Source organism: Rhododendron vialii, chromosome 1a, assembly GCF_030253575.1.
Source record: "Rhododendron vialii isolate Sample 1 chromosome 1a, ASM3025357v1".
Classification (NCBI taxonomy): Eukaryota; Viridiplantae; Streptophyta; class Magnoliopsida; order Ericales; family Ericaceae; genus Rhododendron; species Rhododendron vialii.
Window position 1 is genome coordinate 48,849,322 of NC_080557.1, and position 24,335 is coordinate 48,873,656.

The following is a 24,335-nucleotide window of genomic DNA, read 5'->3' on the forward strand; positions in this document are numbered from 1 at the left end:
AACTTAGGTGAGGAAAAAAAAAAGGGGGTGTAATCTCTCTTATTAGTGAGAAAAGAAAAGAGTGTGATTTCTTACCATCTCATTTGGATAGACAAAATATAGGTGAGAAAAGAAAAGAGAGTGCCATTTGATAGAAAAAATATAGGTGAGAAAAGAAAAGAGAGTGCCATTTGTACTGTTACCAATACACCCTTCCCTTTTATTCCAGCCCTAATGTGATTTCAATCCTAGTTGTCTCCCTCACACTCAACTCCTTCCACAGAACCGTTTTGAAGCCCTAGCTCCACGATTCTCAACATCAGGTCTCTCTCTCTCTCTCTCGACACAAATTCAGAGTCTTCTAGAGCGAGTAACCAAAACCCAGTTGACCCGAAAGCCAAAACTGAACCCTAAAATTGGTCACGACGATAACGAAGTGGTGGTCCAGCGGCGGCGAGGGGAGTGGCGTAGGGGGGTAAGATTGGAAGTAGGTCACTTTCTCACGGAATCTCGCCAATATTGGTGAGAAACAAAATGGAGTGTTTAGATTCTTGATTCTCACTCTTCCTCTCCCTCTGCCACCATTTCTCACCCTTTTGGCTATCTAAACAAGGGAGAGAATCCCTACTCTCTCACTTTCTCTTTTTTCTTCTTGAAGTCCATCCATCCGAACGAGCTGTAATTACCTGACGCAAGTGGTTAATGCACAGAATTTAACAGTAACTACTCTAGAGTACTCCTACTCACCATGATTTTTCTTCTTCTCTTCTTCTTTATTTTTTGTGATTTGCTGACGATGATCAAAAAGAAAAATCAGATACCAACCAATTAAATTGCTCGACCAGGAGTAGTAAAAATTGACAGGTTGCTGGTTCGATAGCGAAAGTGAACGTACTCCATTTGAATTGGCAAACTTTAATATGTGATTATCAGCACTAAGATCCCGCATATGTATTACCATTTTTTGTGTTTGCATAGGGGAATATATGTAAAAACAATGTGCATTTGTCAACGATCTTGGGGAGGAAAATAAAGAATACCGTGCAATTTATAAAACGAGTGATGCTATGGGCACAAACAAAAATGCTTTAATTAGAATACAACTTTAGTTAGTTTTTGGCGACAATTTTCCATGTTTCTTGAACGAATTTTACATGTCTCCATGTGAATTGGAATTTGAGGTGGCACTACGTGTTTAATTCTGAATGATACTTTGGACGGAAGTTACTAATATGGGGAAATTGAACTAATTGGAGATAATCAGGCATGAAATTGAGAATGAACTACTAGTAATAGCTAAAAAGTGGAAATAAGGCAACCGTTAAGGAGGAAAATTATAGTTTACGCTTGCAACCTACCACCGTGTGTGGTTTAGGTAATTTGCAGTTGCGACCCACCCGCGTAATTTGTTAGTGAAATGGTAGTGGGAGGGATCAGACCAGACCAGACCAGGCCAGGAGTATCTGCTGATTTCCATTCTCCTCTTTGACACACACACACACACACACACACACACACACACCGATGGCGTCCCTAAATCTAATAGCAGCAGCAGTAGCAACCGGGGGGTTGTCCAGAAACCAAGCGCTCCCTATCCCGAAAACCCCTAATAATAAATCACCATCGTTGGTAATGGTGTCCTTGGAAATTAGACACAGATCGGTTTATCAAACACAGAGATGTGGGACAGTCAAGGCCTCAGGAGGAGGAGGCAGTAGTGGGTCGGGTCTTTACTCGGCCCAGACATTCGAACTCACTGCTCAGAACGTGAATATGGTGCTGGAGGACGTTCGTCCTTACCTTATCGCCGATGGTGGGAACGTCGACGTCGTCTCCGTCAACGACGGTGTCATCTCTCTCAAACTGCAAGGTCTTATTCTTGACTTTCCCCTTCTCCTTTCATGTTTATCCTCTGCTCTATTTTAGTAGGTAGGAGTATCTGATTGCCCATGAGATAACTATATTATATTTGGTTCCGACTTAATTCCACCAAAGTGATTGCGTATCATTTTTCTTGAAGCATCTTCACACCTTACTGGAGTAATACCCTTGCACACTCATATATTTTTATAGAGCTTTACTCAAATGATTCCATTCTAAACGCAGAAATTTTAAGGTCATTTTGTGTCAACTAATTTGAAGTTGCGCCAATGATGAAGGTTGGCATAAATTTGAGATTGTTCGTTAAGGCTACTTTGTAGGAGTATCAAATTTTATTTAATGGCTGGAGATGGTCTCAGGGAACCATGTTTTTCCATCACCCTTAATGGAAAACGGAAATCAGAAATAGAGTACAACATTTAGGAGTTCGGCTCCTCCCCAATCATTGGAGAGAAAACTCTCTCCAATCTTGGCCCTTTGAAATTTCTTACGATCTCACGTCAATGATTGAAACAGTTCATTTGTTTTGCTCGTTGAGAACTTGAATTATGCCACAAATCAGTTTATTGGACATCATTAGATATGATTTTGGAACACATTATCTTGCAAAATATAAGATTGCAACACTGGAACAAAACCCCTTTCTAAATTTTTTGCAATATAGATCTGTTTCGAAATTATATCAAACGATAATTGATCCAACTGATTTTTGGCATGCTTGCTGCTCTTAGGGAATTAAAAATTATGAACGGTCCCGATCATTTAAGTGTGATTGAAAAAGTTTTTTCCGAGCCGAAATTGGAGAGAGTGTTCTCTTCAATCCATTTAAAGGGATTGGAGAGGAGCCGGACTCAACATTTAGATCTTTCCTGAAAGACACAGATGTTTTAGAAAACAGTCCTGAAGAACCAGAAACCAAACAGAAGTTTAAATTCTTTTTTTTATGTTCGTATACGTCCGTGGACAGAATATTTTTTATAAATTGTGCCAAACATCAACACTACTAGGTAGATTTAAGAGCCTTTATGTGGTTTTTAGATCCCATACGGCATACCTCAGAGCCAATGAAGAACAAAAGAGGAAGAATAGAACTGTCATGCAGTCGGAACTTACTACTAACTCTACAAGTATCACGATGCATGCAGACGAAGCATCCTTATATAGATGACGGAAATTCACGAGACAGCACATCACAGTTTTTGATGAAGTTGAAAGCATTAGAAATGTTTAATATTGCTATGAACACATACTAACTCAGAAATATGTTATAAGCTATGTAGCACGGACACTTTGCAAAGGTCACATACCACTTAAATCTTAGTGTTTTAATTTTTCTCAACGTTTTTAGGTTGGACACTCCAGGGACACTATAAAATATGCTCCAAAGTCCAAATACTGTCGGAACACTCAAAATAGTAGACTATAATTGAAGTTTAGGAAAGTTGTATATTTTATCGATGTGATGGATGATTTTGGTTATAAAGACACATAATCGATGAAATGTTTTTTATTCAAATACAGTTGTGAATGATAAATATGATTCAAGGTATATATGGTGTAACATATTCACAATGGGAGCCTCATATATATTTTATTCATATAATAGGATACATAAATGCTTTCTAAAACGTGTCTCCCAACATGTTGTGTCCTCTAATTTTCTAAAATTTAAGTGTTGGAGTGTTGGTATCATGTCCGTGTCGATGCTATGTAGATTATAAGTGAAATCAGGAATACTGAAAGCTTTTATTCTTTCAATTTGTTCTTATGTACGGTGTACCACATGTCATCTCATCTGCTGTGATTGCTCTAAGATGACAAGTGAATGATTGCTGAACTTCTGATTCTGAATCAATTAGAAACGGCTGAAGCTTGACACTGATAAGGTTGTGTGGACTGGTCTAAACTTCATAACATTTGTACTTGCTCATTGTCTGACTTGGACCTTAATATTACTACTATTGTTGCCTATCAAAAAAATATTACGACTACTGTTCCTGAATTATTTTTCTAGGCTTAAGAACTTTTTCTTTTGATATTTAAGACCTTTTGCATAAATACACAAGGCTTGCTACAAATGAACACCAAAACTCTCTTAAACATGAAAGAATATGTTACCTTCTGTTGCTTTAAAGTTTAAACCCTCCAGGGAGCTTTGCAAGTTGCAACTCTCTTTACTCTTCACTCCTCCCCATTCTCACCTTGCTTGCGTCTGTGAGTATATTGTACTGGTATTGCTTGATGTTTGCTCTGAAGATTTGGGTGTAGCAAATGCATTTTTGTCATGACCAGGCTAAGTCTTTGATGGTAAATGGAAAACAGGAGCATGTGGTAGCTGTCCTAGCTCAACGACAACAATGAAGATGGGGATTGAAAGGGTACTGAAGGAAAAATTTGGAGATGCAGTCAAGGATATTCGCCAAGTAGATGTTGACCCAATAAGTGAAACAACGGTTGAGGTGAGTTTTGCTAACTCGAGTTAACGAGAATATGATGAACTGTTGGAGATTTTGAAGTGGCTTGAATTTCCTGCTGAACAAATGTAGGCGGTCAATGGACATCTTGACATATTGAGACCAGCCATTACGAACTTTGGTGGGAGTGTAGAAGTATTATCTGTGGGGGGCGGAGATTGCCTTGTAAAGTACATGGGGCCTGAGTCCATTGGATCAGGAATCAAAGCAGCGATCAAGGAGAAGTTTCCAGACATAACAAATGTTGTGCTATCTGGTTAGGCTGCTCTGAATCTTGGAAGCTGAGGGAAGAAGGTAACATGAATTTTGTTGAACATACTTCATGAGATGGGTAATATTTTAAGCACCGTGATGGAATTCTGTTTCCAATTTCTCAATGTCTATACAAGTACGAATATCCTGTATACAGAATTTATATTCCCTTTGTCACCAGCATTGGCTTTCACTGCTCGATACAAAATTCCCTTCTTATTCATTTTTCAAACCTCAATTCCCTTGGCTTTGATGGTGTTTGTTAGCCAAGTCTTTGCACCATTTGTTTGGTTTGGTCTGAGAGAGATGTGAAATATCAAGTCATCGATTGAGTGAAATTTCGTTATCTGGTTTGAGCTATCTTTGAAGTTGGCAGTGGTGGAGAACTTGAGAAATTTCACGCGACTCAGTTATTTCACACGCTAAAGTTGAAGTCAATGAATCCTACATGTCTGAGGCCTGTGAACTAACCTTAGGTTTTCTGATAAAAACTAACAGAATTAACAGAATTCTTCTGGCAAACAGACTGAACTTACATTTACAAAAAGCTATTTAGGTGAGAATTGAGAAAGTACATCCAAATAAAGTCACCACTTCACACACGAGGGACCACTTCTTGACAACCATTGTAAATCACCCTCTATGGACTCCAGCATGAGATTTCCAGTCTCTGCCACTTCATAGCTGCACTATTCCTCAATAGCTTTATCCTACTGTTAGCTACTACTTGCTTTTGTGCCCTAGTTAGGAGTTAGGACGATGCTGTTGCCTGAAACTTGGCTATGTAAATTTAGCCCGCTGAAAGGCTTTGGCTAATCTTGATGGCAGGTTCCTGCTTGACCTGTATACCATTAATGCTTTGCACAAGCAACCAAAGAAAATATGGCAACTACAAGTCCAATATAATGTCTTTCAGTTGGAGCATCACCAAATAATACATTTGCCTTATTTTCTATCTGAAGCCTTCAATTACACCGAGGTCTGTTAGACTGAGCTGGTGATGATGGAGGTTCTGACAACCTTCCAAGTGCCTTCAAGCGAAAATTGTTGAGGTTATCAACCATAGGAAGGAAGAGAAGCAGCAAATATAATGTAGTACTGTATGTGATATAGGCAAAATGGATGATTAGTTTTTTTTTGTGTGAGAAGAAATGGATGATTAGTTGAGTAGCTTATGCTTCTGGTCCCTTTTACCAACTATTTCCCCTGAAAATCGGGTTTGTCATTCAAATTGCATAATAAACCAACTGATCTCATCCACAGATCTAAACATGACAGAAAAGAAGATGGCAAAAAATTGAATGATGAATATGAGGTTCTGATCAACACCATGCTGCGAATGTCCTTTTTTATTTATTATTTATTTTGTTTATTTATTTATTTTGGGGGGGGGGGGGGGGAGGAGTTCTACATGCATCGTCTTATCATCTAGAACCAAATGTTTACATTTGTATAATATAAGCTGTAACTTCCAGTGCATCTTATGCAAAAAAAAAAAAACAATTTGAATAAGTGAGTATGCTAGCGGGTATACAGATGATATTTATAAGGGAAAGTTAGCCATAAGTACAGTAAAATAGTTTTCATTCAGGGGAAGGACGTCAGCAAAATAGTTTTCAGTAGAGATCCTTCGACTTTTTGAGTTGTTGAGCCATAAGGCCAAAACATATTTTCACGGACAAAACCACCCTAGGGTAGGGTACCCAACCCTAAGGTACCTTACAACCGTATGGTACCCTACCCTATGGTTGTAGGTTACATTAACGAGAGTAGGGTACCCTAAGGTTTAGGCATTTTCATAGGGTTTTAGGGTGCACTTTCCTGTTATAGGGTTTTAGTGTTTTAGGCACTTTCATAGGGTACCCTAGGCTTTTAGGCACTTTCATAGGGTATCCTAGGGTTTTAGGCACTTTTATAGGGTATCCTATGGTTTTAGGCACTTTCATAGGGTACCTAAGTTTTAGGCACTTTCACTTACTTTCATTTATTAGTGAACTTTCACTAGTTTTGCAAAAAGTGCATGTTCTTATGTTTGATTGCAAAAGATGCATGCCCTTGAGCTCAAAAAATGTAAATGTGACGGATTTTTGGCTAAGTCTCCCAATTTATAAACAGGATCTATAACAAATTTATGATCTGGTGGCATACATTTGGTTTCAGCATAAGAACTATCACGGTAAGATGACCCCTCTGCCTCCTTGTATTGCAAATAATTTCCAATTAGGCAAGCATCCAAGGTTCAAATATGTCGAAGGTTTTTAATAGGACCTAAAAAACATGGTCGTGGTCCTGTTGGAGAATCTATATGGCATCACCACAACTTTGGTATCACTTGCGTAGGGGTATACTCAGTTTCTCTCGACCCTATTGTGTCATGCATGTTCTTAAGAGTTATTGTGTGCTTCATTATCTTAAGTAGCTGTAATTGTTGCATATTGGAGTACTATCACATAGGGTAAGATACTGTCTAAACCTGAGTAATTGTTGCACGTTACTATATTGGTTGATAACTTATCAACTTTGTAATCCTTCAGGTCTTGAGAGGCAAATGATTGTCGGGGGGTTGGGATGCATACTTAAAAAAAACCAAAAAAACAGACAAATAAGAGACCAACCTACCCCAAGCATCAATTCAAAGATCAAAACCTATGTCAAGTTGAACCATTTTGTCCCCCTCTAGGATCCATCCCATGTATGGTACTCATCCCAAGTCAGAATTGCAGTATATGCTCGTATGATATCTGTTTTTCCCTCTTCTACCGTTCAATGTCCCTACTCGCTATCTATTTTATATATTCAAGTCTGAAATTGTTCAATTGTATAATGCATTTTCCGTTGGGGTTACACGTAGGTGATGACATGATACTGCGATAGTTGACAGAATAAACCATTAGATAACGATGTAAGATGGTTGTGTGTTTACTAGTTGCTTGGATTTGAAGATAATCAGAAAGCACAAACCCCCGATGCACACTGAGTCCAACTCTAAGTTTATTGGTCTAATTTTCTAAAGACCATGGTACTTATTCTCTTATTGTTGTTTTTGTTTTTGCTTTCTATTTGTTTAGGTTGTAATTACAAGATTAAGTAGAAAAAACCAAATTAAGATTTGGTCCACGCAGTCATGCAGCTCATGCTTGCATGAAGTAGAAAGAACCAAATTAAGATTTGGTCCACGCAGTCATGCAGCTCATGCTTGCATGCCTCACCCAAATAAAGGAGTATGAATACGTATCTATTTTTTTTGTTTTTTATTGGCTATGTACACTTCTCTAGATTGCTATGTAGCACAGATAAAGATACGGACACGGTGGGGATACAGACACGGATACGGTGCATGACAATTCTAAAAAATGGGGACACTGGACCACAACAAATTTCTTTTAATTTGAGACAAACATATACCCTTTGGGCATCAATCACACTATATACTAATACATCTGATTGGAGCCTAATTTGAGCAGTAGTAATTGGAGTATATGATGGGAAAGCATACAAATTTATGGAGTGGCTTACCGAGTTGTGCCAGGTGGCAAGCGAGGAGGGAGTGCACTAGGACCCACCTTTCCCTTCTTTGTCACCACATAATTGGAAACGAATTCACTTTTTCTCCTCGAGAAAGAAATACTACTGTAATGTATACTGTCTGCGGCATTTTAGTGATGCTGTTTTAATTTGGGTCAAGTTTTCTTTTGGAAATTTACTTTGGCCGGCCTGCCTGCTTGCGATGTTCATTAAAGTAAGGAGAAGTTTGTCTGTGTTTAAGGGAACATCCATTCCTAAAGGTGTTTGATTAGGTAGGTATTCCCGTTGTGGAAAACAGTACACTACTCCCCCACATGTGAACGGTTTTTTTGCGCTCTTCACAACTGCCCTAATTACTGATTAATTATTGGACAATCTTGTAGAGTTGAATCTTGCCGATTAGCATGTGCCTCTTGAGATATTAAATTCAATTGTGAATAATCATCTTGATTCTATAAGTCAAAAGTCAAGTATGCAAAACAATTGGAGTATTTATAACTTTTGAATAACTAAATTTATCATAACTACAATTGAGTATCACTTGATATGATGCCATGCATGTTTTAAAAACGTACATGATCACTTGCTGAATCTCACACATTGCAATACATTAGAATGAGTGGTACAAATAAGCTAGCTACGTAACCTGACATATTAGGTTGTACTCAATTGTGATGAACTCGCAAGGTCATCAAAATATTAACTCTTGATTAATAGAACGACTACCATACTATATGTAACTGAGTGAGAAAAATAGTACTCCACCAGTAATATTTATATGTTGATAATGTCGTATGTTCACAGTAAGATAAGAACACCAAGTAGGTCCCCTTTTGCGGCAATGTATGGACACTTATTGATTTAATGAATGTGTAGCCAAAGACTTTTTTAAATAAAAAAATTCAATGTTTAACAAATTTTCTTTGCTTTGGGCATGTGCAGATCATTGAAAAACTTAAAGTGGTTGCGCACTTTTCTTGGAATATGTAATTTTTAAGTTGAATTGTAATATTATTAAGTAGTAGTATAATTGATTTGTTGGAAGACGAGTTTCTGTTTGTTTGCTTTTTCACAGTAGGGGACGCTCTTGAAATAGATCCTCAGTCAGTCGTATCAAGTGGTAGGAGGAAACAGAAAAAGCTGGCTTAGTTGAGATTTGGCTACGTATTCTTTCTTTCTTTTTGTTTTTTTTTTGGAAATTGACTAGCTATAAATCACAATTTTCGATTTAAATTTGAGGCTGAATTCTTCTTTTCCAGAAAAACTGTCTCAAAACTGGAATCTCGTTTTCAAGCCTTTTTCCTTGGCCGAATTTGAATTTTGGGTGCAAGTCGAAGACACAATATGCATTCTGGCTTTCTAATAGCTAGTAGTAAGGTGTGCGAGACGTAGTTTGAAAGACCTGGGATGCAAATTCCCAATTAGATAGCATGTGTAGCAAGGATAGGTAAAAAAAAGCTAGTCAAAAGGCTCTCTCTATCATTCTCTTTATCTCTATTAAATACTATTACAAAGTGCTACCAAGGAATGTACACACACACATATGAATGGATGGATGTGTAGATGCAACAGTAACCCAAAACCCATTTGCAGTCCCGTCAGAGCAGATCGCGGTTGATCAGAACTTGAGAGATCGACTTAGATGACTCATCGTCAATCATTACTTAAAGAAATCAGCTGCTTCTCGCAGATCGTTGATCATTGCTTCTCACCTTAGCAGGTTTTATGCTTTCAATCTTGCCGTCGAGAGAGAGAAGAGATGAGCTCGAGCTGATGAGTTTGAACGAGCTCAAAGTTGAGCCAAGCTTGACTGTTTGGTATATTTAGCAGTCCTAGACACACAGTGGACAATCAATCAATGCTTGACCACAGTTATGCATCTCGAAATCAATTGCGTGTGAGTGTGTACATATAGGGACTGAACAAATTGGTAAAACAATTCCACTTTAGGCTCTATTCTTGACATTCTTGTGAACTCTTTTTATCTAAAACTTATTTTCGATAATTTTTATTTTTTTGGAGATAATCATTTGTCTCGATGAGATGAATCAAAAAAATATAATAACGTGAACCAATGTTGAAAAAAGTCTATTACACTTTAGACCAAAAAAATATAGTTGTTTGGTATTTTCTTGTCTTTAGTAATATGGAGTATTTTTTTTTGGTTTTGGTAGTAATTTTTTACTTTTTGACTCCTCTCGTTAAGACGGATGATTAATCCAAAAAATTCACCAAAGACGAATGACACACACAAAATGAAGAAGACAAAAAAGTTAAAAAGAATGGAACCATATTTTGAGGTTCTCTTTAGTCTAACTTTTTAGGGAATTTTTGGCACAGACTTTTTAGTTGTTTTGTCTTAATCTTTATAAGATTTGAGTCAAATTTTAATATCATAGTTTTCATATCGACGAGAGGAAAGTATTCACCTTGTTTGGTTGTTAGTTTGGAGGTTAAAAAAGAAGAAGTTGTATAGGTTGTTATGATTTTTCCCTCGATACTGCACATGATGTATGCGTTACTCCCACAACCAGCCTCTTCTGTATGAGATCCTCTCTCTTGCGTGTTGTTCTGATGCCTCTTTTGCACAGGTACATATTTTCAATAGTACTAGTTAAATTATACGGGTAAATTGATTGGTACCTTTACCAAAATCAGCTTTCTCGCAGAACACTTATATATTTTGTATTAACGCCTCCTTTTTCGGGTTCAAAGTTAGTAATGTAACAGTTTTTATTATCAAGTACGTGCTCTTTCAAAAGACAATAGTGTTGGTCCCACAAGTAGTAAAGTCAATTTCTTTCGTTATTCCAAAAAAGCATCAAAACTAACTCTCTCTCTCTCTCTCTCTCTCTCTCTCTCTCTCTATATATATATATATATATATATATATATATATCTATATGTGTGTGTGTGTAATGTGTATATATAGCACGTCCTCAAACATGAACGATCATCGCTCCTTCAAAGCTGAAACTTGGAAATCCAGAGAAACTTAGAAACATACATAAATCCTGTTTCTTTGTCTTTCTTGACTCCTTAATTATAATTCATCCCTATTGGTTGATCACTTGTAACATATATACATACATATATACCTGAAAGTAAGTAATTTGAAGGATGGTTGCGGTGGTGCCATCTCCAACTCCAATATCACAAACGACGACCACCACCACCACCAAAAAGACGAGGTCGTCGGGAGTGGGAATAAATATTCCAACAATCGATCTCGGTGTTGATCATCGTGAGAGGTCGTTGTTGCCTCATAAGATTGTGCAAGCATGTGAAGAGTACGGTTTCTTCAAGGTGGTGAACCACGGCGTTCCAAAGGAGGTTATTTCAACAATGGAAAATCAAGGGAATGCTTTCTTTGCAAAAACGGCATCGGAAAAGCAACAAGCTGCTGGGCCAGCTACTAGTCCTTTTGGTTATGGATGCAAAAATATAGGCTTCAATGGCGATATGGGTGAGCTTGAGTACCTTCTTCTTCCCACCACCAACTCCCCTCTCCCCTCCGTTTCTGACTTATCCGAACCTATCTCCTCCCCTGGCTTCAGGTATCTATATGTCTATCTATCTGTCTTCCAAAAAATTCATTGCCATCCCATTGTTTCTCTTTTAAGTATTTGCATCTCTCTCTCTCTCTCTCTCTCTCTCTCTCTCTCTCTCTCTCTGTTACTATAAAATATCGAAAAGAAGGCACTTCATTTCTTTTCCCATTTTACTACTTAAATTAGTGTCAACGGTTTCAAAGTGTTTCCACTTGTATTGATATTTAATTGCCAGACATGTTTGACCAATTACTTTTGTATGAATTCTTTAATCGCGTTTTCAATTCCTTGATTGTACGTATATCCCTTTCCCATAATAATGCATTTCGGATTTTGAGAATTTGATCGATCAAGGCACTTTGGCCATCAAAACAATACTACTACAATATCTATACTCCACTACTTCTCTTTTGCGGATGGAGGTGGTAGAAGGTAGTTGTCCTTTGACTGATGATACATTGTTCCCTAGATAGAGACATTATATTCCCTTTTTAGAACAATAAATACTAAACAAGATAATAGTATATTTTTGGTGTCTTGAGATCGATTATTTAAAATGACATTTAATAGTGCCATTGGAGTAGTACTGTTGATTTGGAGAGCATTATAGACTTGATCAAATGGGTTGATTGGCTTTTGTACCATTTCTTTTGGGGACTGCTAAACCTACATGTAATTTGATTGACCCATCTATCAGTTCACACAGGCGGGCATCTCTTTCAAGCTATACATGTTATTCAGTTTACGCAGATTATTATTTTTATTCGGGTAAGAGGAATTATACTGTCCAAAAAAATTATTCCGTAGTATGTAATGATCTTTTTGGTAGATATATAAAAGTAAGTTTGAAATTTCCAAAAATGGTTACACGTACGTGCACCCTAAACCATGATTTTTTTAATCTGTGATGGGTCGAAAACCAAGTATTATCGTGTAGTCATGATATGAGGTGGAGTGTGGTTTCAACTCTCTCTAAAGGTATACGGCAGCCAAATCAAACCCTTTTGGTTATCAGCTGAGATAATGCCAAATTCTTATGAAGACTTACATGAATAAGTAAAACTTATTAATTTCTTGAATCTCCAAACAAAAAATCTTCAATCGGTTGAGTATTTCAAACTTTTAATAATTGTTTCCTCTAATATATTATTTGACGTTACCCTAATTTTGCTTCACATTTAATGTGAAGCTTCATGCTCACTGTCAAATCTTTTACATCATATTTCGAGCATTTTGTGAAGGCCATTAATGACAATTGGATTGCCATGTTGGATTTGGACATGCAGACAAATTAGAGGCCTGTTTCGTTATCTCATCTGTCTTTGTCTTATTTTGGATTCGGATCTAGACACAATCATCCTCTTTGGGCCTAAATCGGGATGCAATGTCTAAATTGAGATCTAAAATAAAGTGCATGTAGGCGTTTTAGATCCAAGATAAGACGTGCAAATCACAGTTTCAGCAAGGCATTTCAATACTATTCAGATGGAGCAATGTATTCTACCATATGGAACTTTCACGTCCACACATCAAATAATCATGCAAAAGGACCCTTCATCAACCCCATGATGATTCTTAAAAAGGAATTTGAAATAGTGGTCAGAGACAAAGCAATGCTCCACACATGGAATTAATCTAACAAAAGAAGAGAAAAGATCATGCTTATGTGTCATTGAGCACTTTCTATTTTGGGGCGAAATGGGACCCCTCAATCGTCATACTTGGTCTCCAAATAAAGTAGGATTGTTGGTATTTCCCATCCAGTTGAGCGAGAGCGGGAGAGAGATAGAGAGCATGGTATATATTTTCACACATACGTGTTAATTAAGTGAGAAGAGAGCTAGGCTAAAAGGTTCCGTATAAATTTTAATTGGTTTTCTTCATGTTTATGTTGTGGGGACACTAGTACAGTAATGTTGGAATTTATTTTTGGATCACACACAGTGTTTGAAATGGAATTAATTGGGAATGCTTTGCTTTGCAGTTGTGCAGTGAATGATTACATAGAAGCTGTTAGGGAGCTGGCGTGTGAGCTTCTAAATCTATTGGGTGAAGGCCTGAGGGTCCCAAATAAATCAGTGTTCAGCAGGCTCATCAGAGACGTCCAAAGTGACTCCTGCTTCAGGCTCAATCACTACCCTCCTCTCAAGCAGCAGCAACCCTCCTCTAGGTCTGGCTGGGAATGGGACCTGTCATCTCCGAAACCAAAACTAACTACTAGTACTCCTCGAATGGGATTTGGAGAGCATTCTGACCCTCAAATCTTGACCATCCTCCGCTCCAACGACGTTGAAGGCCTTCAGATCTGTACTCGGGCTGGCTTATGGGTCCCCGTCCCTCCTGACCCCTCTGAGTTCTGTGTGTTTGTGGGTGATGCTTTAGAGGTTGGTGCTACTGTTTACTCGATCTTTCATTCCCAACGGCGCTCATATGTTCAAAACTACTAGCTAGTCCTGTCCATAGGATTTGTTTTTCTCTTTCTGTGCGTGTGTATGGACATATGTAGATTATTACTATCATTATCAAAGAATTTGGGGGAAAATGTTTTGTTGCTGATCACAAGCTCTTAATTAATTGATGTTGGCAATGAATTAGGCAATGACAAATGGAAGGTTTGTGAGCGTGAGACACCGAGTATCGGTTGCAAGTTCAGTAAAGTCCAGAATGTCAATGATGTATTTTGGGGCTCCTCCTCTTAACGCATGGATCTCCCCTCTTCCAAAGTTGGTCTCTACCGAAAAACCAATTCGCTACAAGCCCTTCACTTGGAGTGAGTTCAAGAAAGCTGCTTACTCACTACGCTTGGGAGATTGTCGTCTCGACCTTTTCAAGATTCATACTAATGATGAAATTCTGTCATATCAGCAGGACCTTGTGTAATGAGTTACGATTTTGAAACTCCATTAGCTCGGGCACAATCATCTAACATCACATTTTAGAATTCTGAGATCAAACTGACGTAGATATCTAGGGCGAATTGGAGTGTTTGTAATTTATCCGGGGGGATTTTTGGCTGGAAGGGCTTCCCCCCTGTGCATTTCTTTCCATTATGCTCGGTGTGTGAGGATTGATTTGTGCTCTTTTGTGAAAATAGATTTGAAACAAGCTAGTGTTATGAGTTTATTCAATAAAATTAGAGAATTCCTTGGGTCAATTATAATAATTAGTTAGTAACATTCTTGTGTTCCGTTAGTATACTTGAATACCCTCTTGTATTGCTTGAGTTAAGTGGTCTCTACGTAACCATGCTAGCTAGCTAGGATCAAATGGTCAACAGTCATAGTTCTTTCTAAGTATTATTAATTCGGTTCTAATTCTAAAGTTGCTTTTGTGCAATTTGCAGTGATTAATCAGCTATTCCAGTTTCGAAAGTAACCCAAAACCATCAGCTCTACTCCAACCACGATGAATGGTCCATTAATTGATTTTTTTCTTGTAACAATCACCTACCCAATTAAATCAGGTCGCATGCATATTTTATTTAGATTGCACTTGATGAAGCAACTCATTTCTAGCTAACAGGTAAAAGGTTCGATGAACCAGGCAATTTCAGAAAGTGACCCTTAATACCAGCCTTTTAAAAAACTATGACTAACCATGTCTTTTGTTGGAACAAAAGAAAAAAAAAATCAGACTTAAAATTAAACTTTCCTGGTTGTTGAGCCAACATAGGTGCCCTTTGACAATGCCTTCTCAATGTTGAGAGAATAAAACTACTAGATTTTAAGAAATTATGAATTTTAGGGAGTTGTATAGACACATGATACATGAATGGTGTGGTTTATGTATGTAGTTGAATAGTAAAGTGTTTGTGCATGTAGATAAAAGGTTATGAATGTAGAGATTCATGTACTTAGCTAGCTAGGTTCATGTAACTTAGAGTCTATATAAACTATATACTCAAGGGATTCTTTCTAAGGTGTGGCCTAGGTGGAGAGAAAAAGAGTAGGGTTGAGTAGAGTGAGTGAACATGAAGTAGTCAAGTGTAATGAAGTAGTGTGAAGTGGTTATTGCACAAACATATAGCATGTTATCTCCCTCACGTCTCTCCTACTTGTTTAAGTGTATTTGGTCCATCATGAATTTCTAACAAAGTGGTATCAGAGTTCCCAACAATGGAGACCGATGGAATGTTTGTTTGTAGGAAAAACTAGAAGATGTTCATTTTAAGGCCCTACACACATGTTTGAGGAAGGAATTCGTAAGTCTTTACAGAAAAATCAAATTTAGGGTTCTCACATCACATCTATGGAGTTGGTCAAGAAGACTATTGCTATTGATGGTGGTGGCTTTCAAGTGCCCTCAACAAAGTGAAAGTCCTCCTTGATGAAGGTTTCTTTTAGTCGCAGAGGATCTTAGTACAAAATCGAGTTTAAGGGGGAATCTTGAGAAGTAAACTTGATTTGAGAAAATTATGAATTTTAGGGAGTTGTGAAGACACATGATACATGAATGGTGTGGTTCATGTATGCAATTGAATAATCTTATGAAGTATTCGTGTATGTAGATGAAGGGTCATGAATGTAAAGATTCGTGTACTTGGCTATGTTCATGTAACTTGGAGTCGATCTATATAAACTATGTACTCCAGTGATTCTAAGGTGTTGCCTAGGTGGAGAGAAAAAGAGCGGGGCTGAGTAGAGTGAATGAACTACAATGAAATAGTGTGAAGTGTTTAGTACACAAATAGCATGTTAATTATCTCCTCCCATACATCTCTTCCCAACTGTACTAGTAAGCACTAGCCATTAGGTATGGGAAATGCACATTTTTAGGCAGGTATATATCATTACCTTAAGTTTCTTCCCATTATTCTGCCAAGGACAGTAAACAAAACCACCCGGTCACAATCTGATGCCTACTTATTTCCAAGTTAATAGTTTTATGTCAACACAACAGATATTGGCATTTTAGGAATAGCATACCAAAAAATCCAAGTTATAAAGCCGATCGAAGTGATTAAAAAGCAACAAATAAAACTACGGTACACAGCAGTGTCCTTGTGAGATGGTATCCACCCCCGTGCACTCTCATTCAAACTTAGTACGTGCTTGCTCGACCAAAGTGTGTCGTAATAAAGAGCGCCCCAAACGTAGGGTTAGGTCGGTTGTAGCATAATAAACTCGGAAGTCCGAGGTCGAATCCACATGGAGCCAATGGAGCTAGGCCGGAGGTTTGATTTATGAAGGGTTTTTAGCATAAGGATCGCCAACCTTAAGTTCGGCTTTGTGACGACCAACTTTTGAGTGATGAAAATTCTCTCTACCTCCTAACTTTAATTAAAAACGAAGATTGACTAGAAATTAAAAGCGGCAAAGTCTAAGGGTTTATTCTGCCCATAACTTAGGCCGTTCAATGCTTCTCTTCGATAACTCAAGTGAGAGTTATTGTCATTTGATCTCACTCAGAAGATTTAACCATGAAAATCAAGTTTAACTCATACAACTGGGTTTGGAAATGGATGAAAACTCGTTTAGACATTTTATCAAACACATAGAGTGCCATGGTTCTAAGCATTGGGTGTGCCAATGAGACTTGTCTATGCACAATCAAAGAAGTTAACAACCCTAAGTTTAGACCAAAGATTAGAGTTCAACAAGTTCTTTGAGGCATTTTGGCAAACACCTAAAGTGACATAGCTCCAAGCATTATATGTGGTAAGAGATCAATTCATTGCCTACATATAATCAAAGAGGTTAACAACCATAGGTGTTGTTACATAATAATGAACTTAATCCATTCACAAACCACATTAAGCACAAGAAATGAGAGAAGCCATTAAACTAATCAAGTCATGGGGTAGAAATCACCCTATGACCAAGCCTAGATCACTACTCACCCATAGTGGGTGTATACACAAAGCAAAATGATGAGAGAAATGAAAACATAGGCAAAAACGAAAATAAAAACTAGATTAATTTAAAGAACAAGAGTACTTACAACATTAATAAAGAAAATCTACCCCAAAACCTTAGCAACCCCCCTCCTTTGAAGAGAGAAGGAGAGCTAAAGAAGAAAGGAGAAGAGGGAGGTAGAGAGAGAAAGTGTAAAATGATGGATAACATACTAAAATGAGGTTTGGAGGTATTTATACCCCCTTACAATCGTGCTACAAAAGTCCTAAATGCCCATAAGATGTTATAAAGTCGGGCACAAAAATCTGCAGAAAATTCCAGTTGGTACCGATATTGACTTTTTGTGGTACTGGTACCAGTCTTCGAATGGCATTTTTGCACAGCTTATGTCCGACAGGTACAGGTACTGGATTTTGGTGGTACCGGTACTGGGTTTTTGTGGTACAGGTACCTCTTGAGCAGTTTTGAGCTTTCTTTGCTTCTTCAGCCTTGCTTGCCCCTTTGGCCTTTCGATGTCTCGCACACCCTCTGAAAACTACTTTTCATCATCCTTGGGACTCTGTGGCGGAGTGCCACGTGGCATTGGGTACTTGGACACACTTGGAGCTATCCGTGGCATTCAAATGCGCCTTGTTCGCATGATTTACCTGAAAACGCCAAAAATACACATTTCGTGCAATATTGTTCAAATCAAGCAAGTTGTGCACGTGTGTGTGACAAAAAGGAGAGAGATAAGCCCTATTATTTACACTATTGAGGGCTTATCAGTATGGACAGAGAGGTTTAATTGGGGACCTATGATGCTATTGGCAAGGTATAGTTTTCGCCGAAATATGCAAGCACATTCGCTTGTGATAGCAGAACTATGGGCTATTAGGGAGGGCCTGAACTTCGCCCTGACGGAGAACATCAAAAGCTTGGACATCGAAGTGGACGCGCTTGTTGCGATACAACTTCTTTCAACTACAAATATTGATAATCATCTGCTTAGCAACATTGTTCATTATTGCAAGTTCCTAAGCGATTTGATCTAATATCAACGAGAGATATGCATAATTATCTTTGTATTCCATCGTGTATTGTTAATTTGCTTCATGCAGATCCTATTGGCTTACAATACCCCAGAGATGTACTCTTTTAAGTCGTTCTAATGGGGTTCCTCTTTACCAAAAAATAAAAATAAAACTACTGTACACAACATCATAATTTCCAATTCAAGACATAGACTGTTAATTACAACAATTCTTGAGTTTGTAGTAGAGGAAGGTATCACCTTGTTTGGTTCCCATCTCATCTCATTTTCCTCTCTACATGTTTCTCAATATTTTTTTTTTCTCTATCTCTCTCCACTCATTACATCAAAAATAACTTTAAAAAATGAGAACCAAACAAGGTCATTGCTTAGAGTTGTAAATGAACTAACTTACTTTAGCTCGATTCCTTAAAGGCTTGAGATTGACTTGAATCATAAATAAGATAAAACTGAATACTTTTTGATTTGAAACCAAACTTGAAGACCTGATTGCTCAACTTGCTTATATTCCTAATAAGTGAATGTAGCCAAGCCTCTTTTTACCATTTCTAGTCAATTTAGGAGTTAAGAGAGAATTCCAAGCCAAATCCACTTTAAAGGTTGGCCGTTCTAATGCCAAAACCCTTTGTAAAACAAACCTCCCACTAGTTACATTGCATTCTCTATGGATTTGACCTAGGACTTCCGAGTTATCATGCTACAATTGACCTAGCCCTATGCTTGAGGCAACCACTCCTATGACGAAAAGCTAGATCGCAAGCAACTACCTTCCACATGCCTTGTTTTTTCTCCTCCCAAATGGCAGAGTCTAGATAGAGAAAAGAATGACCAAAATGAAAATGCAAGGTTAGGATGCCATTATCAGTGCTTAAGATATTGTTTAGGCTATGCTATTTCATACTTTTCTTTGTTCAACAATCATATACACCCATTCTCTGGTATACATGTTGTAAGGTTTTATGACTCTCTCTCTCTCTCTCTCTCTCTTCCCTTGTTCTTGGTGAATCGTGGCTTGCTTTACTTCATCTCAACTTGAAAATCTGATTCTATCTTCTTGATTATGTGGACGGAACAATGAATGGAAAGAGGATTGTGTAAGGAATGAATGTCAAATTGTAGACCCATCTCTTTAAATTCACTTATTTGACTCCGCTTCTCTTTTTGAATTTTTAATGGATTTAATAATATTTTTATAACTTTTTACATTTGTGTTTAAAGAGTTGAGATGGTTAAGCGGTTGTTGGGGTGGCGTGAAGTAGAGACCGGAGCTTATTTTTAATGAGTGTTGTTAATGCCAAAATTGGAGTGCATAAAGCAAAAACAACGTGATTTGAAGGAAATTCCCCACTAAATGACTTGTCCATTACTTCCACTTAACGGAAATGGATGGAGAGTTAACATTAGCATCATAATGTGATTGTATGGGTTAAAATATTGAAAACATGGGATATTACTAACCCCCCTCGCCCCCCCGTCAGACCGCCCGACACAGGCCCCCTCCTTCCCCCTTTTACCCCCACCCCCCATGTGCGCGCACTCTCTCTCTCTCTTTTGTTGTAAAATTTTAAATGCTAATAAGTTTTTTTTCATGTATTTTTTAAATAAATTATATATTTTTGAAATCTACTCAACGAAACCTATCAAACGAGCCTAATATTGATGGTGAAATAATGTAAAACGGAAAAACTATATTTTTGTAGTAGTTTAATAATTTTAGCACATTGTATCTATTATTCCATCCACTTTTGTTCATAACTACCCATCCGGATTTTCTTTTTATCATTTTATCTTCAATTATAACCACTTATTTAATTTTTTTTATTCTTTTATCTCCAATTATAACCACTCATTCAGATTTTATTTTTATCCTCTTATCTTCAATTTTAACAACCCATTCAAATTTTCTTCTTATCTTCATTTCTCAATATATATAACTGTTTCACACTTACTCTCATTCACCACATCCTCACAATTTTCTCAACTTTCATTTCATTTTCGTAATTCATAGAAGAACATTATGGATCAATACAATTGTTTATTTTTGGATAGTTGGTCAGTTGGGAACGATGTTGTAAATGATGTTCCTTGTGGGGAGAGTAGCTCCTACGTTGGGCGTGATTACACAGCCGAATTTACGACTGACCAGATTAGTTATTACTGTTATTATTATACATATTTGTTACTTATTTTGAAAGTAGGCTGCATAATGGTATGATTATACGTATTCATTTTTCTTGTTATAGATATTTGAAACTAGAGTTGTCATGTTAAATTGGGTACGGAGAGTTGGTAAGGAAAATAGTTTTGTGATTGTCATAAGTAAATTTGCTAGTATAAAGGGCAACAAGATGCCGAAGTGCATTCTTATTTGTGAAAGGAGAAAATTGTACAAACCGCTATCGGAAGGGCATTCAATGCAAAGGATTAGTTGAACTAAAAAATGTGATTGCCCATTTAAACTGCGAGGTGTAGCACAACCTCCAGACGGTGTCATATGGGGTTTGAAGGTTGATACATGTTTTCATAACCATGAACCAGCTAAAAGTTTTGAGGGACATGAGTACCCGTCAAGGCTGACCCCAATCTAGCAGCTATTAATTCGTGACATGTCTAGCAGCACCTTGCCTTGAGAAATTCTTAGTTTTATGAGACAATAAGATGTAGACACCCCATTCTGGACCATTCAGATAACGCTCTAAAACGGTGTTTTATTTCCCCAATGATGATTATGATCAAGAACAGTCTGAGGACAATGGTGTGTTTGAGCTTTGAACGTTCCGAACCTCATTCAAACCCATTTTCAAACCCTTCAAACCAGAACCAAACGGCCCCAGCGAAACCCAAACTGGCTTACGCCAGTACTATGCTGATGTACGCCAGTTAACTGTCGCGTGTCGGTCATCAACCATTGACTCAGTTATCACTGGCGCACGCAGGTCAAAACATGGCGCACGCCAGTCAAGCCCAGTCAAATCAACTTTATTCAGCCACATGAATGAGGCTTTTGTGTCACCCTGACGTGGGCTACAGTCCCCCTGATGATTACACTCGGCAGGGACGTTCCCTCTTTCTCCTACACCCTCCATCAAGCCAAGTTCCATGCATTTAATACATGGGAGGCTCCTTCTCTTAACCCAACCAGCCAAACCAGCCCTTAACCCAACTGATCTCAGTCTCTCTCTCCTCTATAAATACCCCCCTTGCATTCATTTGCAAGGGGTTAACCACATAAAAGAGCCCAAAGCCATTTTTCCTCCCTCTCTCTCTCTTCTCCTCCTCCATTGAAAGAGGAAGGAAAGGAGTTTTTCAGTCACACACTCCACTGATATACACCCAACATTGTCATCATCCAATCTCTACCTCCCCAAACCAAAGCTCAAGCCATCCATTCATCCCAACCAAAGGTATACCACCTTTGTGGTTCTTTCTGTTTTCGACCCCTGAGGGGAACCAGTAAGGTCTAGGCTAGTAGTCAATACTAGTCCTAGCCTTAAACTGGTAAAATATAACAATCGTGTGAGATGAACAATGGCGCACGCCAGTACCATCATGCCGTACGCCGGTCATGGCAGTATATGCACTACTGGCGTGGGGATCATTGATCATCGCTTTTTATTTGCTTATATTTCTGTCATCACCTTAGCATGCTAATAACCAGTTTTACAGCTTTCCATATCCTAGAACTGTTTAGATGTAGCGTTCAATATTTGCTTTTATCTGCTTTGAAAGGCTTCTGGGATTTCTCTGGTCATGTTCCAGAGCCCAGATAATGCAAAGCCAAGCACTAGATAAGGAAAATAACTGGCGTACGGCTTCATTTGACTGGCGTACGGCAGTTATGCCAAGATCCAGTGGCTGGCCCTTGCATCTTAACTTAGTCTTGACCTCTTTTGTGTCCCCACACTGTTTTTGGGGTATTCTGTTGTCCTTCGTGGCTTGAAGCCATTCTATCTATCTGTAACTGTATATATTCTGCTCTATGAACTGCGTGGTTTGTTCTGGGTGTGCGCCGGTCCCTTTCCAGAGCCCAGAGGGTTGCAAACAAAGGCTGTGAGACCAAATAAGTGGAGTACGCCAGTTTCGTGGTGGTGCGCAGGTCGTATCAGCATGCAGTGACTCGGCCAGTGCATGCTGGTGCGGAGCCTGCTCGCATCCTTTCAGAGCAATGTACTCCAACTTATTCAGACTGCTCTCAGTGCTTGTTCTCAATCTATGCTCATCATTGCAAGTAAAATCATCATCCATAAACATTTTGTTATATAACTGCAACTTGTTACAGTTTTAATCCCCATTAACTGTTCCCCCGCCCTAATTGGCTGAAAAAGATCAATGAGAGAAAAATGCAAAAGTTTTATAAAGTGCCTGAGTAGAGACCGATCTCCGGATTGGGCGAGAGGGGTGCCATAAAATCCTTCCCCTCTCGTAACCTGGCTCCCGAACCTCAGATATCGAAGGTGACGACGGACCAGTCTATGTCTTTTTCAAAATCAAACAAACGTGGCAAACGTTTTTGAGTTCGGTTCCTTGGGTGTTTTCACCGCTAAAACCCGAGTGGCGACTCTGAATCGAGGCGTTTCGCCGCACTTTTTCAAAGAGGGCCGCACCCAATTTTATAAATAAAATTCTCCGGGGCACGTGCCCACACAAGACTCGTCAATTAGTACAAGAATCAGGAGCATTTACAATGTGAAGGCACTGTATAAGAAAGAGCAACTGGGAGGGTCTATCTTTTATTGGGTACATCTTGAAAGAATTAAATGAAAAAAAAAATTTATGACTATCTTATAAATGAACACACCAACGAAATCACAAATATTCTTTGGGTTCATCCTAGAAGCCTAGAGCTATTTGTCAACTTTCCGTCCGTGTTGATTATTGATGCGACGTACAAGAGTAATGAGTATCAGATACCACTCTTAGAAGTTGTGGGTATCACATCCACAATGAAAACTTACTCTCTTATTCCAACCCAACATACAACACAAAATACAGGCGTCGACCTACAATTAGAGATGAGCAGAATAGAGGTCGCATACCTTCCTTCACAGTATCCACTTCAGAATCTCAGGCCTCCTTTATTCCAACATCGCGAATGAGAAATGGGAGGATCACCTCGTTCAGAAATTTCCTTCGCAGTATCAGCGTTATATTTCTCATTGTGTTGATGTTTGATCCGATGGTCATTGTGGCTTTAGGGTGATAGCCGCGCAATTCTTTGGTTCTGAAGATGAATGGGCTCAAGTACGACGGGACTTTATCCAAGAGATTGAACAAAATTGGGTCATGTACGATCAGCTTTATCCAGAACGTGATTATGTATACTAGGTGCTACAAAGACTTCGTTGCTTCCAGCCATCGGCACCAGAGGATCATTGGATGGATTCTATACCATTGAGACTTGTCATCGCAACAACGTGCAACGTTGTACTGCATACATTCAATATGATTGCTTTGAGTTGTCTTACTCACTTATCGTTGAGCTCCCATCCAGTTTCATTCGTAGAGCGCAAACATATAGCTACTGGCCATGTTGATGGCAATCACTTCGTGCAAGTTTTCCTATATCCTCATTACCCTGTACCACCCATCATCATATGGTGGAGGCAAAATGCATCAGTCGAAGCACGCGGATAGACTCATCCTTATGAAGCATGTCTCCAATTGTGGCACGAAGTAATGGAGATAGATCCGTCGGGACAACGACCACAATTTGGCGAAAATATTGACCAAATTTGTGTATTTATTTATATTAATGTATTGTTTCTATATACTCAATTATAATTAA

The 24,335-nt window shown here is 38.4% G+C and overlaps 2 protein-coding genes across 3 annotated transcripts; both read left to right on the forward strand.

Moving 5' to 3' along the window:
- Positions 1–1,322: 1,322 nt before the first annotated feature.
- On the forward strand, positions 1,323–7,591 carry LOC131305276 (nifU-like protein 1, chloroplastic). 2 transcript variants are annotated; one of them, XM_058332396.1, is made up of 4 exons: positions 1,422–1,849; positions 4,183–4,319; positions 4,407–4,628; positions 7,438–7,591. In XM_058332396.1, the coding sequence occupies exons 1-3, from the start codon at positions 1,504–1,506 to the stop codon at positions 4,593–4,595; spliced, it is 672 nt and encodes a 223-aa protein (XP_058188379.1). In that variant the 5' UTR covers positions 1,422–1,503; the 3' UTR covers positions 4,596–4,628; positions 7,438–7,591. The 2 variants fall into 2 exon arrangements, with proteins under 2 accessions (XP_058188377.1, XP_058188379.1); XM_058332394.1 differs by lacking the exon at positions 7,438–7,591 and having other exon boundaries at positions 1,323–1,849; positions 4,407–4,809.
- A 3,414-nt stretch (positions 7,592–11,005) lies between these two features.
- On the forward strand, positions 11,006–14,803 carry LOC131304863 (gibberellin 2-beta-dioxygenase 2-like). Its single transcript, XM_058332303.1, has 3 exons — positions 11,006–11,668; positions 13,647–14,046; positions 14,258–14,803. The coding sequence occupies exons 1-3, from the start codon at positions 11,232–11,234 to the stop codon at positions 14,540–14,542; spliced, it is 1,122 nt and encodes a 373-aa protein (XP_058188286.1). The 5' UTR covers positions 11,006–11,231; the 3' UTR covers positions 14,543–14,803.
- Positions 14,804–24,335: the final 9,532 nt, after the last annotated feature.

What these genes read in the sequence shown, in the direction of transcription:
- LOC131304863 (XM_058332303.1), top strand. Translation starts at nt 11,232, where the DNA reads ATGGTTGCGGTGGTGCCATCTCCAACTCCAATATCACAAACGACGACC. An exon ending in ATCTCCTCCCCTGGCTTCAG is followed by an intron (nt 11,669 to 13,646) that starts GTATCTATATGT and finishes TTTGCTTTGCAG; the next exon opens with TTGTGCAGTGAATGATTACA. An exon ending in TTGTGGGTGATGCTTTAGAG is followed by an intron (nt 14,047 to 14,257) that starts GTTGGTGCTACT and finishes GCAATGAATTAG; the next exon opens with GCAATGACAAATGGAAGGTT.
- LOC131305276 (XM_058332394.1), top strand. Translation starts at nt 1,504, where the DNA reads ATGGCGTCCCTAAATCTAATAGCAGCAGCAGTAGCAACCGGGGGGTTG. An exon ending in CATCTCTCTCAAACTGCAAG is followed by an intron (nt 1,850 to 4,182) that starts GTCTTATTCTTG and finishes AATGGAAAACAG; the next exon opens with GAGCATGTGGTAGCTGTCCT. An exon ending in TAAGTGAAACAACGGTTGAG is followed by an intron (nt 4,320 to 4,406) that starts GTGAGTTTTGCT and finishes GAACAAATGTAG; the next exon opens with GCGGTCAATGGACATCTTGA.